Source organism: Archocentrus centrarchus, chromosome 6 (genome assembly GCF_007364275.1).
Source record: "Archocentrus centrarchus isolate MPI-CPG fArcCen1 chromosome 6, fArcCen1, whole genome shotgun sequence".
Taxonomy (NCBI): domain Eukaryota; kingdom Metazoa; phylum Chordata; class Actinopteri; order Cichliformes; family Cichlidae; genus Archocentrus; species Archocentrus centrarchus.
Genome location: NC_044351.1, coordinates 9081420 through 9095385, shown reverse-complemented (window position 1 = coordinate 9095385; position 13966 = coordinate 9081420). Strand labels below are relative to the sequence as shown.

At 40.2% G+C, this 13966-nt stretch overlaps 1 protein-coding gene across 1 annotated transcript in view; it reads left to right on the top strand.

The window, feature by feature from the left end:
- Positions 1-10307, top strand: part of lrriq1 (leucine-rich repeats and IQ motif containing 1) — a 35669-nt gene extending 25362 nt beyond the window's left edge. Inside the window, exons 20-26 of the mRNA XM_030731819.1 lie at positions 247-318; positions 419-507; positions 1423-1524; positions 7062-7176; positions 7431-7491; positions 8015-8135; positions 10111-10307. Of these exons, the coding sequence (XP_030587679.1) occupies positions 247-318; positions 419-507; positions 1423-1524; positions 7062-7176; positions 7431-7491; positions 8015-8135; positions 10111-10238 (688 nt within the window). The 3' untranslated portion in view covers positions 10239-10307. The remainder of the gene's footprint in view (positions 1-246; positions 319-418; positions 508-1422; positions 1525-7061; positions 7177-7430; positions 7492-8014; positions 8136-10110) is intronic.
- The last annotated feature ends 3659 nt before the right edge of the window (positions 10308-13966 follow it).

Genomic DNA, 13966 nt, shown 5'->3' with positions numbered 1-13966 from the left:
GATTGCTAGTAGATGCATCCAAGGTGTGAATTTGGCAGCGATGCTTGAAGATATACTGCACTGCTCAAGGAGACAACCTTGACTCACACATCAACCACATTTAAATCTTAACAGATTTAAATGTGGTTGCTCTCCGATACGTTTAAATACAGATCAATCTGTGTAGCCACATTTTAAAGATGAATTTGTGAATTTCTGTGAATTTCAGTTATGTTTCTAAGGACAATAAATTCTTTATGATTCCAGAAGCACATCTCCTGCTTCCACCTCGGTGCTTAGTGGTCTCTCTGAAAGATCAGAAAAGATTTTGGAAGAATGGTAAATCATCAACCCCTCTTTACAGCTTTACTTTAAGTGTGTGTTGTTAGTGAATTGAATGGAATTTTCTATTTGTCATTTCTTTCCTCGCCATCTGCAGGGGCTTTACTGACAGCCGCACAGCACTTCTGATGCTGAGGAGAGCTCGGAAGATGAAGTCAAAGAGACAGCTGCAAAAGAAACACAGGGGTTAGCGTGTTTAGAATGGGATATGTGGAAATTTGAACACAGAATTAAATGTGCCTGACTTTTTTTTATTTGCTTTGTGTGTGCATGTGTGCTTGTTTATGCAGTAGTTCAGGTTTAAAAGAATAATTTTCATATGTTTCTGAAAAACTCTTGATAAAATTTGAAGGCTGATTACAGATCAGACATTCTTGTGGTTTCCTTCTTAAATCACCTCATATGCAATGCTTCCTTTGTTCATTAATCCTGCACCTGAACTCATGTTTCTCTCTGTTTCCTCATTCTTAATCTTTATATCCCTCACAATAGGGAAAGAACTCACGTTAAGACATACATCTATTGTCTAAAAGGGAGAAAAATCCATTTTTTTTGTCTCTTTTGATTCTCTTCTTTGTTTCTTCAGCCATGCTTTAGTAGCAGTGAACCTTTCCACTGCATGTATGTTAATGAGCCATAACAGACAGCAGAAGCCAGGGCCTGTCACCTCTCATTGGACTTATTTAAAAGCCTACAAAGGAAATAACTATTGCCAAGAAACCTCACGACAAGTCATCTCGTGGTGACTTTCATTCCATTTCATTGTAGTGGTTTAGCGTAGCTGCAGTGAAAGGTGACCTCACCTCTACTCTGCTCCAAGAAACAGTTCTGCCATGGGTATCGTGTCATGGTCATGTAAAGGGAGGTTGCTCTTTGATCAGACTTTCAAATGCATGATTACATTAGTGGTGCTCTTGTCATCTTGCTCCACCAACACACAGGTCTTTGTCGGCTTTAACTCCTGATGGCATCTGCCTCAGTTGAACCAAAGCGATGTATTGCATATGTACTAATATTTTCCGAATGTTCGATCCTGGTTTTCTGCTTCTGGTTTAAAGCCTGGCGCGTCCTTCTTTGACCTTCTCTTTCTTGCTCTCTTAGACCCCTCTGTCCGACTTGCCTTGTTCCGAAACTGCAATTACCAAGTTAGTCCAGTAGAGGCACGGAACAGAACTGGACAATACAACAGAAATGATGGAAAAGGTAAAGAATGAGATCAGCAACATTTTCTAACCCTGCAGTATTTTAAGTGTTTGGATTGTACACAGTGAACACACTATACTGTCTCAACATGGAAACTTTCATTTGCTACATGAAATAATTTAATATGCTACTAATAATTTTGTTACATAAAACTAATGAAAACACACCCTGTGCTTCTGGCCCACGTGTGAGCATGCGAGAGCACTGTGAGATTTAAAAATGAGCCTGTCGTTTGCGAATGCCAATCTTTTATCATTTATGCATGAAACTGACAGTATTTGGAATCTGTGGAACTGCTGACTTAATATTAGAACCAGTTAAATTGGATTTTACTCATCACATGCAGTCCTGTGAAAAACTAAGTACACCCTATGATGACCCTGACCAGCAAACTGCCAAAACTTCTGCTTTTATCTGCTCACAATCACGTGCATTTGATTAGCAGCACCTGGCTGCTAATTATCCTCTTAATTACTATGGCAGCACTAAGGGCATACTTAGTTTTTCACAGGACTGTATGGCACATGTTTTTTTTCCAAAAAGTTTTCATTGTTATGAATATACAGTTTCCAAAAAAGGCTAGATTGATTATAGTGTGAGGTAGTCTGGTTGTTTGAGAAGAGGCAAATGCTTCCCTCCATCTTATTCCGCTGTGGCCTGGTGCCCTGCCCTGAGGTGCAGAGATGATTTGGCATCGTGACATACACAGACAGACTTGAAGGGAGGGAAGTGCTGGAGGGAGAACATAAGGGAGAGTGGGGGGGAAGTCTGTTTTTATCATGAGGGGCTGTCTCACTCTTTCCTTTGCACCCCACCACCACCTACTAGGGTCAAGGCCTCACATCATGGCGTAAGACTCTTGCGGTCATCCAGCAGTCAGAGGGATGCTGGAACAGCAACATTAGCCAGCAGAAAGTGAAGCGATTGGTCCAAGTCCTTTGCTGCTATAAGATTTAGATACTAATTAATGAGTTGTGGAGAAACAGAACAGATTTGCTTGTCATTTTATGTTGGAGTCTGAAAAAAAAAAAAAAAAAGAACAACCATGATCTTGAATTGATCTTTTTTGGGTATAACAATTTGGTCATTTATTTTTAGAATAATTGCGATGGACTTCTCTCATTTTCCTTAATTCTGAAGTTCTGTGGTCAGCAGCCACTGTTTTCCCAGTCTTAACAAGGCATTTTCATCAGGGCACTGATGAACCAACTTGTGACGTAGTGCAAACGCATACATTTTGTTTTTGGCTGTTTATTCTTTTCTAATAATTATTTTCAACTGACAGTTTGCGTGATGCATGAAAAACTGAGCTTGACTTTGACAGCATCATCCGTTTCTTCCTCTTATCCAGTTCAGGGTTGCGGGGGGAGCTCGAGTTATCCCAGCTGTATGACAGCATCATTATGTTATCTGTTGTTTATTTGAACTGCAGGTATATTATGTCAACTTTCCAACTTTGTGAGTACTGACAGTGGAATTATGTGTGAGTACAATACTGCTGTGGATAAACTGTCAGCTAACTGGCAATCGAGGAATAGCCGTATCCCAGTAACATATTACATTACAACAATATTTCCAGCTCTGTTTTTTCCCGTAGCTTCATCGCTCCGCTCCACCCTTGTGTTGACAATCTGTCTAATGGGACTGATGCTCTTGAGCAATAATATGAAGCAGCTAATTCAGCTGATAACGCAACGAAAGGATCTCTGGTTAGGGAGTGCTCCTTCTTTACGGTTTATATTGCATATCCTCAGTCACTTTTATGATCTGACAGAGTGGCATCCTGTAAAATGTGTAACTCTATCCAGCTTCAGTCTAGAGGAAACGATTCTTACTGTCTTTTTACAGGATGGCTATGAGGCTGCTGAGAGAGGTGATGTGTCAGTTATTGACTTGTGGTGCTGTGATCTTGGGTCGTTGTAAAAGGGCCTACCTTCTTGCTCGCTATGTCCTGACCTGTGTAAGGCACCCCCTCCTCCGGATTTATCACCAGTGCCCGGGGCCTGGCTAGCCCAGCCCAGACTGGCCCAGCCAACGCTCCCCGACAGGGGCTAACGTTTCAGGCCTCGAGTCAAGCTCCTTCTGGAGGTGATTAGCCTCAAACCCATGACAGATTCTTTCCAAGATATCTGACGCTGCGTGTTTATTTTATCCGGGCTCTTTGTGTGGATGTGCTGGACATGAGTAACCCACTTGAAATGGGTATCAGCTTACATACCCAGAGACTGAGACAGAGAGGGAGCGAATCGTGCAGAGCCACAACAAATTTTCTTTTAAAAGTAAAAAAAATATATAGATATGCATTTTCCTGTTTAAAATTAGGTGTATCTTCTGCATGTGTCTGGGTGATGCAGTGCGGTATGCCTCCAAGCAGTTCTCCTAATTTCTACTATTAATTACAACTCAACTCTTACACACACACACACACACACACACACACACACACACACACACACACACACACACACACACACACACACACACACACACACACACACACACACACACGCAGTTCTAGTCATCCTCTTCCATCCAAACTGAGATCCAACTCGACCAAACATCCGTCCACATGTCACAGGGACGCAGTGGGATATATTTTTGTTTCAGCCTGGATCCCCTACCTCCTGAGCATTTAACTTGATTTCACACTTGATGTCATCAACAAAGTCAAGCTGAAACACAATCATTTTGTTTATCATTGATCAGTCAAAATAACTTAGGCTATTCACCACCATTCATATGTATTCAATTTCAACCCCATAATCTCTAAGCTTCTATTTATCTCAGGCAGTGGAGCCTCTCTCCTCATAGTACATGATTGAGGTGCATTGGCACACTGTAGAAGCAGGCAGAGCCAATGTGCATTGGGGCATCAGTCATTCACAGAGACAGACATCTAAGTAAAACCACTGAGTTGCTCAAATGTCACATATGCTCTGATTCTCTTCCCACTTTGCAAATGCCTCAAAAACAGGATTATAAAATGCTTTTCATGATGATATTCTAGATTTTCCAACATTAGCCACACGCACAAAACAGAAAACAAAGTAAGTACTTTAGCTGTTTTATGGGATGAGATCCATGTTACTTAGAGAGGGTCCATTACAAGTCTTCATAATCAAGAAGCACATCAGTCTGTCAATTTTGAAGTTCTTTCGGGAGTAGTGCCTGAAAATTGGTAGCATTTTTAATTTCTGATGTGTTTGGAAAATATGTAATTTGAACTTGTTCTGTTCAAGCATTGTCATAAACATTTTCCTGTCAGTGTCGCAGTGTTTTTACAAAGTTGACAAATAGATCTTAAAATGGTTTCAGGTCAAAAGATAATTAGCATATATCAATTGTTATGTCCTACTGTGGTTTTTATTTTCATATTTTAATAAACCAAAACCAGCAACATATTTTCAAGCGGCAACTTAATTTTACAGACCTTATTTTGATTCTGGTTAGGTTCAGTGACATGTTTGTAGAATAATTTACAGAAGAGTCGCCAAATGCACAAAACCAAGTTTTGGGGGTTAGAAAATGGATAGATTCCAAAAATGTGCACTGGTACCCATCCATCCGTCCATCATCCGTCCATCATCCGTCCATCCATCCGTCCGCCCGTCTGTCCATCCTTCCGTCCGTCCGTCCATCCATCCATCCATCCATCCATCCATCCATCCATCCATCCATCCATCCATCCATCCATCCATCCATCCAAAGTCTTCAAAAAATGATCTATTACCCACTTGATTTATGATTTCAGTGAACACTTTTCTATATATATGGTCAATATATGGTCTCAAATGTTAATTAATGTATTGATGAATACAAAATGATGTCCATTTTATAAATTGTGGACCCCATTAGAGTCAAAAAGGAATATAAAGCAGAGTATACTTTGGGGTGGGGCTACCTGTTGATTTACAAGTCACTACAGTGCCCTCAGTTCCTTAGTTTCATCCCTCTTGTTATATCTGGCTTCAAAAAACAAAGCTGCCTAAGTTGAGGCATTAAAATGGCAAGCCACAAACTATGTCCATCTTTTATCTACAGTTTATTGTTGAAGGACACATCATTTGTATCAATTATCCTCAGACCTTAAATTATGTCTGTCATTAAGTGACCTGGTTGTTCAGCTTGCTATATTTGTGCATGCTCAGAGGTTTTCTGTCCTTTAAGGTGACTACCAGTGGCTTAAGACTTTTTTTATTTGTTACTGGGGTCTGCACTGGGACTGATTCATTGCATGACCCCATGTTTTAAGTTCTGTTAGTGACGCTGGAGGTTTACTAAGATTATTGGCGATTACTAAGTGCCAACATCGTTTCGTCTTCATCTCTGCTTTTCTGCGGGCCAAAGCCTCCATGCTGTTCCTCCTCATACCTCTGATATTGACGAGCTCACGTAATGTGGTCAAAAGCCCCCCTTAACAGGCATGACTTTTACAGGCCCCCTCATGATGTCCTGGAGGAGTACTGGAGGGGGATTCAGAAGGTTGCAGGAGGTCAGGAGGAAGCTGTAGTTGGGGGTTCTGAGGGGAAAAGGGAGAGAAGAAGTCTCTATGCAGCCCAAGTACATCATACTAAATGATTTTTTTTCATGGTTCCTATCTTGCATCAGTGTGTATAAGTGTATGCATGTGTTTACTTACCCTATGTATTCACTGTATTTACTGTACATGAGCAAGCTGCTGTTTGAAAACAGATTTTTGGACCCCTTATGCACCGTCGCTCTCTCTCTCTCTCTCTCTCTCTCTCGCTCTCTCTCTCTCTCAACTTTGGGAAGTGCAAGTAGCCACTTCCTGCCATTTGCTGCCCCGGGGGAGGCATCTGTCACTTGACGTTTTTAGTGCAGCTTCTCAATTAACCCATGAAAACTGTAAAGCTCTTCTCTTCTTTTTACAGCTCAGCAAAAGCGAGTAAATGGCTTAAATAAATGCATCATTAGTTCCAGCACTGGGCTGTCAAAATAAATTATCAGTTTACACCCATCTAAGGCAGCATTACTGTCAGTGCAACATAAATGTTTATTTTGAATTCTGACCTTATTACGAGATTTCTGCATAACCTGTAAATCACAGGCTTTTCAGATTTTTCTCTTTAACAAACTTTTGAAACATTGCTTTGATTAAATTTTACAAAAAACCACAAGCCACAGCAATTGTTGGAACAAAACAAGGCCTTTGCTGTTGCACCTTTCAGCCAAGTTTCATGACTTACAGTCGTGCCCCTGTCTCCTCCAAACAAATACACTACCTTCAGCCCTGACATAACTTTGACCACTAATCTGTCCCAATGAGGGAAAGCTGGCCCACTGTAACTGCAATAAAACACGTCAATCTTTGCCACAGATCAGGCTCTGCAGCTGTTTATTTGTTCAGCTTGCACATTGGTAAACATCTGTTAACACAACCCCTGCACTGATGCAGTGATTAGACTTCCTGATTAGGTAGCATGCTATTTCTTTGTCACCGCTGTCATCAAAAAAGTTACTTAAACAGCAAAAGGAATAAATTAACAGTCTGTGATGCTGTTTTCTGTTGAGTGCAGTTGGTGGGGCTGAGCCGGGCCGTCAGCAGGCAGAGAGGACAGAACACGTTCAGCAAGATCAAACTCAACAGTGGCTGCACAGCCAGGCTTCTCAGGCTCACAGGCAGTCAGAGAGGTGAGCTTCTTAATGTAGCTCATAAGATGATGTGGGTGATGCGTCAAGTTTATGTGCCTATCTGTATAAATTCACATTTAGGCTTCTGCTTTATCCGTCATGCCTGGGAAAATGTTTTTTTAATTTTTGAACAGATATTAACATTATCATCCATGCAATCTTTATTTCTTTTAATTTAATATCAGTTGTTGTGCTGGATTGGTGTGGAACATGCAGAACACTAATTGCCTAAACATTTCGTGACTCATCCTCAGTGATCATTTCTTACCGGACATAAACTCATCCATTCTGAATGGAGGCAGAGTGCAGCTCGTAGTGAGTACTGTCCCCTGTTTTCCCCCTTTGATTTGAATCTTTTCTGGGGAGCAGTTGCATGCATGTAAGGGTATGTAATCTTTACATTTACCAGTCAGAGTTACATCCCACACTGTAGGTTCTCTCTCCTGGAGTCTGTCTCATGGACTTTGATTTAAAGGAGGAAGGGGGTTGGTGAGGCTGAGGTTTAGCTCTGTAGTGACACTTTCAATTGGATCAACTGGATGCTATTTCTTAATTTCACTTGTTGAAATCCCAGTGTCACATTGGAGCAGTTTGTCTGGACCAGAGAACGATACTGATGGTTGTGAAGTCTTTGAAGTCAGAAACCGCAGGTCTCCCAGTGCCATTATAGAGCAGTTTGACTTATGTTTACTGGCAAGAGGAGCCACCCCTTTCCTCCAGTTTCGTAGATACACTCCGCCACTGAATGCTTTTCAGAATGCTTGACTACTTGCGTGAGATGTGTCATTTTGGGCCTCATTTATGTGTGCGTGTGTGTTTCTGTGTGTGGTGCATCCAGGTTAACCCAGCATATGCAGATTGTCTCCGTCACACCAGTGGACTGTGGCCCAACAGCAGTTTAGCTGCCCAGGGTTGCAAAGTGAGCAGTTATGCCTGCAGAAACTCCTCTAGTCACATAAGTGAGTCTTGTAAACTTTTCTCCACAATGTCATAGTGTTACTGGGAATTATAAATTGAACTGTCCTTAATATATATATATATATATATATATATATATATATATATATATATATATATATTTAAATTAATTAATTAATTTTTTTTACATAATTGTGTGTTTATTACATGTGTATATAGATCTTGCATACACACACGTATGCTTATTCAGCCTAGATCGAGTCCACTGGTCGTCTGATGCGGGAAGGGAGGGGAGCCACAAGGTCGGGCTGGGGACAGAGTGTCGTGAATTTCTCTGACAGGAAACAGGCAGTGAGGGAGAGGGGAAAAAAAATCAGTCCTTTCAGTGAAGAATGACTGGCCCTTCTGTCAGGAGCAGTGGGGCTCAGGAGTTTGAGTGACAAAGATGCTACTGACAAGGCTGACAAGCAGATGACCACATTAAACAAGCCCAGGAATCCAAGTGAAGGAGACCCCTGTCCATGTTAACGAAGCCAAATTGGATTCCGATGATGATTTCAAAATGATATCCACGAGGTGCAGCAGCAGGAACGAGTATTTCCCTGTTAAGCAGGCAGACTCTACCGGCAGGGAGAAAGAAAGCCTCTTTGTCCACATTGATCAAAACACCCATTATCAAAATTGTGAAGGGCAAATTGAAATATGGATGTATGTGTAAGGAAAGAACATTTCTTAAAGAGCCAATTAGCTATTTTATAAACTTGGAAAGGGCATCTAATGATCCCAGTGGTCACCAAAAAAATATGGCTTGGAAATGTTTTATTGAGTGAAATCAGGAAATGCAGCTTCTTTGATGTAAATCTTCAAATTGAATCTACATGATCCTCTAAAATGTCTGACTAACAACAGCCTTTGCGTCTAAAGTGGCACGCATCATCAAAGTGGGGGTTTAAAGTTAGAGGGTTCACTTAGTTTGGCATAGCAGTAAAGACTACATAAATAGTCTGTAACCTGTTGCAATGTGATACTCACCTCTTGCTGGGACAGTACCATAAAATGCATTTCCAGGCTCACACAGTATTTTCATTTGGTGTGCAGAAGAAACCACTTAAGTTCCATATCTGCTCTCGCAACCCTATTAGGAGCAAAATGATTGAAAACAATTTGTTTGGTCACAGTGGTTTGTAAAAATCTTTGTCTCATTAATAACAGAACGCTCAAATAGCAGTGATATTAGCAAAATGTGCAGCAACATTCTGTCTTCTGTTTCTCATTTAGTACACATTACTGCACAAACTTCCTTAATATACTTGTGTTTAATTTTAATAAACTAAGCTGCCAAAGCTGACCCATGTTTTCTGAAAATAAGCACAAAAACACGGCACTGGCTTACAAAATCTTTAAAGTGTATTAAAAAAGAGACCACGAGGAAAGGAAAATCACAGTGTTAGCCCTGCAGACAAACAAAATCAAAACCTGGAGATGTGTGATTAGGTGTGACTTGTGAGTGGATGGATATTCTATACAGTTTGCCAGCTGTGCAGATATTTGGAGCTAGCATGGAACTTGCGATGCATCTCAGGCCCCCCCCACCTAAGGAGCCCTTCGTGCTGTTGGACTCCCTGTGCGAGGCAGCCGTGGAGACCGCGGGTTCGGGCTCCACACGTGGAATACATCATTCCCTGTAGAAGCGCTGCCTTTGTTCTGTGTGTTTGAAAAGCTTTGTACTGATCCCCAGGTGAAAGTGGAACGCCCTCTGATACTGCACACAGTGCTCCTGAGAGACGGAACAAAAATACTAAAAGCTGCTGCTCACACTTCAGTCTTTAGTGTGAGATTTAATCCGGTGTTCATGAAGTCATTTACAAAGTGTTTACGAAGTCTATAAAATGGTCGAGCAGACACAAAATTATAAAGTGAGTGCTCACTATCGATTCTCATTTAAAAACACTAAAGCCTATGGAAGACTGAATATACACACAATATTGATGCAGTCTTCTTCCATTTTGTGTCCAGGAAAGGAAGTTCCATCTCCCATGCGAGTCACGTCTGCGCCGTCAAAGAATGAGCGGATCTCCTTCCGCGACAACCCTGTTCAGCTGAGTGGCGGCTGGGGGGGAGGCAAGAAAAGAGTGCGCAAGTAAAGTGCAAAGTCTTCTTCAACAGGTCACCACTTTTCCTGCCCCGACTCTGCAGCCGTTAGGACAGATACAGTTGTAGTTTTCTACAAAAGATTAATAAAATATGCACTGAACCAGCTCATGTGGTTCCTTTATTACAATAGTAATATCTTCTCTTGTAATCATAGCACAAATCTGAAATCTTAGGGTATACATTTTTAGACATTTAGCCATTAAAAATCAATGTGATTTTTAAAAAAATGTGGTGTGGCCATTTCTTTCATTGGTGGAAAAGTGGTCAGTTTGACTTTTATTGCTGGTTTATTGCCTGCACCAAATTCTCCTGCAGCTGTCCTCTTTAAACTTCGATGAAAACTCTGTAAATTAATTAAGACCAACAGGACCTGGACCAGCCCAAATATCTTCAGGCAGTTCCATTATGTTCATTCAAGTGTCAAATACTGTGTTCTCAAGTATCGTTGCCTGAACCTCACCGTAGCCAACTAGCGCTGAAACACATGGAACAAAGTCACAGATCTTTAGTGAATGACATGCTTCATATGCAAATGATGGCAGGAAATAAGAACCAGGGCTTTCACTGCCTATTTCTTAGGATGTTGTCATTTTGTTTCCATGCTGATTTTAAATATATTTTGGAACTATAGACAAGTCTTGCTTTTTTCACTTTTCTGTCTCTTAAGCGTAGACTTTATGAAAGTCCTGAATTTTAGGTGCAGTTTTGCTGTTGCCAGCCGACAGTGGACTTGAAATGACTGCTTTTATGTTTATGCGCAAACATCGGTGTTAGATTTTGGTGTTGGAACTGGCTTTGTCTGTGTATTTGAATTTGGAGAGCCAAGGCATCCATCCACAAACACTGCCCTACCGAAAGGCAGCGGACCTCAGGCTTGAAGGCTCCTTGCCGGCTCAACTGCCTGAAAATGATAAGTTAATGAATGTCAAAACAAATAGTCAGAGTTGCAGAGCTGCTCCCTGGAAGGAAATGCACGTTGGCCTGTTTATTTTCCTTCTGTCTTTCACTTAAGCATGGCTGGAGGGTGTATTTTGACTGTACACGAGCTGATGGGGATTTTTGTCTCGGTGAGTGGCGTATGCCAGAGATGTCGTGGTCCTGCCCACTTGGGGGGCTGTTGTGAAACCGGAGAACACTGCAGGGGGGAGACTGATTCTTCAGGGGGCTTTTTTTGTACACTGTGATCATACCAGTGCTGTAAAGGTCAAATCTGATACTATACAGACAGGTGTGTGTAGTGTATATGGATGTCTTGTCACTAGTATGGCTTGAAACAAGTTCAGAATTGCCATTAGAGTTCTGCAGCTGCCTCTTCTGAAGTTATATTGTTAAACTGTAGTCCACTGCTCTTCATTTCATTTGTTTACTTTTGGGTAAATTATATGTAACCCAAGATATCCAAAACCTATTGCATGGTAAAATGAGCGCTCCACCACACATTTAGATAAGACGAAGAATGTCCCTCTCAGCCTGAACTGCCCTACCAACCGGACCTCAAGTCAGCAGATGTCGTCTTCATGTTATGCAGTCGGAGGCGTTTTGTATCCGGATCTCTCCAAGTGCCGTCTTCAAATGCATTAAAGTCTATAACACCACATTTCCATGTTTCTATACATTTTTGCTTCACATTTTTTCAAGTATTGTTGTGTAGTTACAGATGCCTGCAATTGTTTGAAAATAAATTAACAGATACATGAAACGTTAACTTTTGCCTGTGATTTTCTGTTGTGGAAATATTCAATGTTATTTTATGAATGTATAAAAACCAGTGGCTGTTCGGAAAGATTTCTGACGTACACCAGCATACTAGCAAAATAATTCACTGTGATATTAAGTCTGAATTGCTGAAAAAAAAAATTCTGCAATAAACCTTTAAATGTATTTCTATTGGCCCAGCTAGTGCAAATAAATAAATAAGTAAAGCTGTGCTGAGGCACTGCAGGATGAGGGTGTGCCATCAAATTTGTGTGTTACAACAGCCAAATAAATACTTTGCAGTGATTATAATTTTTTTCTAGTCAATGGTAAATCTTAAAGATTTAAAGGGTTGGAATTAAAACTTAATTTTGCAGATATATATTGGTTTGTATTTATTTCTACCTCATGACACAATTGGCTCTTTCAGAGTAAGAAAAAGGAACATGCAAGCTGTCCTCAAAATGTGACTTTGAGACTTTTGAGAAAAAGTAAATGGAAATAAACCCAAGCTGAAAGTGACGTGTCCTGATTAAGTTAATGCTAATTTATTTCCTGAAAGATTATCATGAGATGAGATTAAGCTGACATGTTGAGAGTTGGTCTCAGGGTCTCTGGATGGAATAAGGTGCAGATATACATGTGCATGAATATGTTTTCATTATGAAATGGATAATAAAATTAATATTTACACATATGCAATTTGTTTTTTTGTTTTTTTTAAAAAAAGATCCTTAATGTAAAAATGTGTTTTATGAAGAATAATTAAGAAGCACACATTTCGCAGTGCAATATATCCAAGTGGGGAGATTATGGAAAAATTTATATAATAATTGGTAAATGATGTTATTTATTTTAGCCTTTTTTATTTTAATCTGGTGCAAAAATGTCTAATCAGTGTTTTTACATATTTATTTTTGCTACTGGTTTCAGTGGTTACTCCAAAAAAAAAAAAAAAGGTTTATACCTGGTGTTTTGTCCTATTATGAGTACTTGATGTGTTTCACCACCACAAAGAGGTCACAGGAGCTTCTTGCTGTTTGATTCATTTTTAAATTTTTGGTTAAGCCTGAATCTGTTGGATATGTTTCAAAGTATTAAGAAAAACTGATTCATCTATGTGATAATGTGTTGATTAATCATTCATGTTGAATTTGTAGTCTATGAAAAGACCATCTTCATGATGAGATGACAAAGAACCAGAAATAATTTCCCAATTATTCTGATGTTTAAAAAATGATAAATTATATATATATACCCTCGTATTGTAGCAGTGCATTTGGATTTAGCATGACTGACCTAGCTGGCTGCTGTGCAGTGCTTTCAGTCAGATAGGGGACCTGTGCAACATGTTAACTTGAACTCAGATGACTCTGTGAAATAACTGAGAGTTGAAGTTTGTCAGTGCTCAGGAATGCCCGACTCCTGGAAAAGCAAAAGGCAAACAAAATGAAAACAAACTTTCATGACACTGATGCTGCTTTCACTTTCTGAAATTCAGCCAAATGTTCTGCAGACTCGAGTGGCATCAATAAGCTCTCAGTTTATTGTGCATTTGGGGGAAATAAACTTTGGTATTTTTCTGTGTTTCATGGAGCCAAAGTTTGAGGACATTTCATGAGATTGAATTATACTGAAGGGTAGCTTTGGGCATCATGATGTCATGTTCCTGCCTTCTGAAGTGGCATATTTTGGCCTGTTAAGCTTCAGCTTTTTGTGTTTGATCATGATCATTCACATTAAGACTCAAACGGTTCAGAATTAGTCCAGTTCAATCATATATAACTCTTTTTTTTTAATGAAGTTGCAGGTCTTTCCAGGTTGCTCACATGACAAATTGGCATTAGTATTTATAGAATTATCTTGACTGATCAACCCGTGACCAGTCTATTCATTTTCACAGAACCATGCAGGAGCTATTGTGACTGGAATTTCCAGCCCACGAAACCACAGTGAACTTTTAACATTTTCTCCACAGCATGGGCCAGTGTGCAGGGTCATGTTAGAAGGGCTAAGACACCCC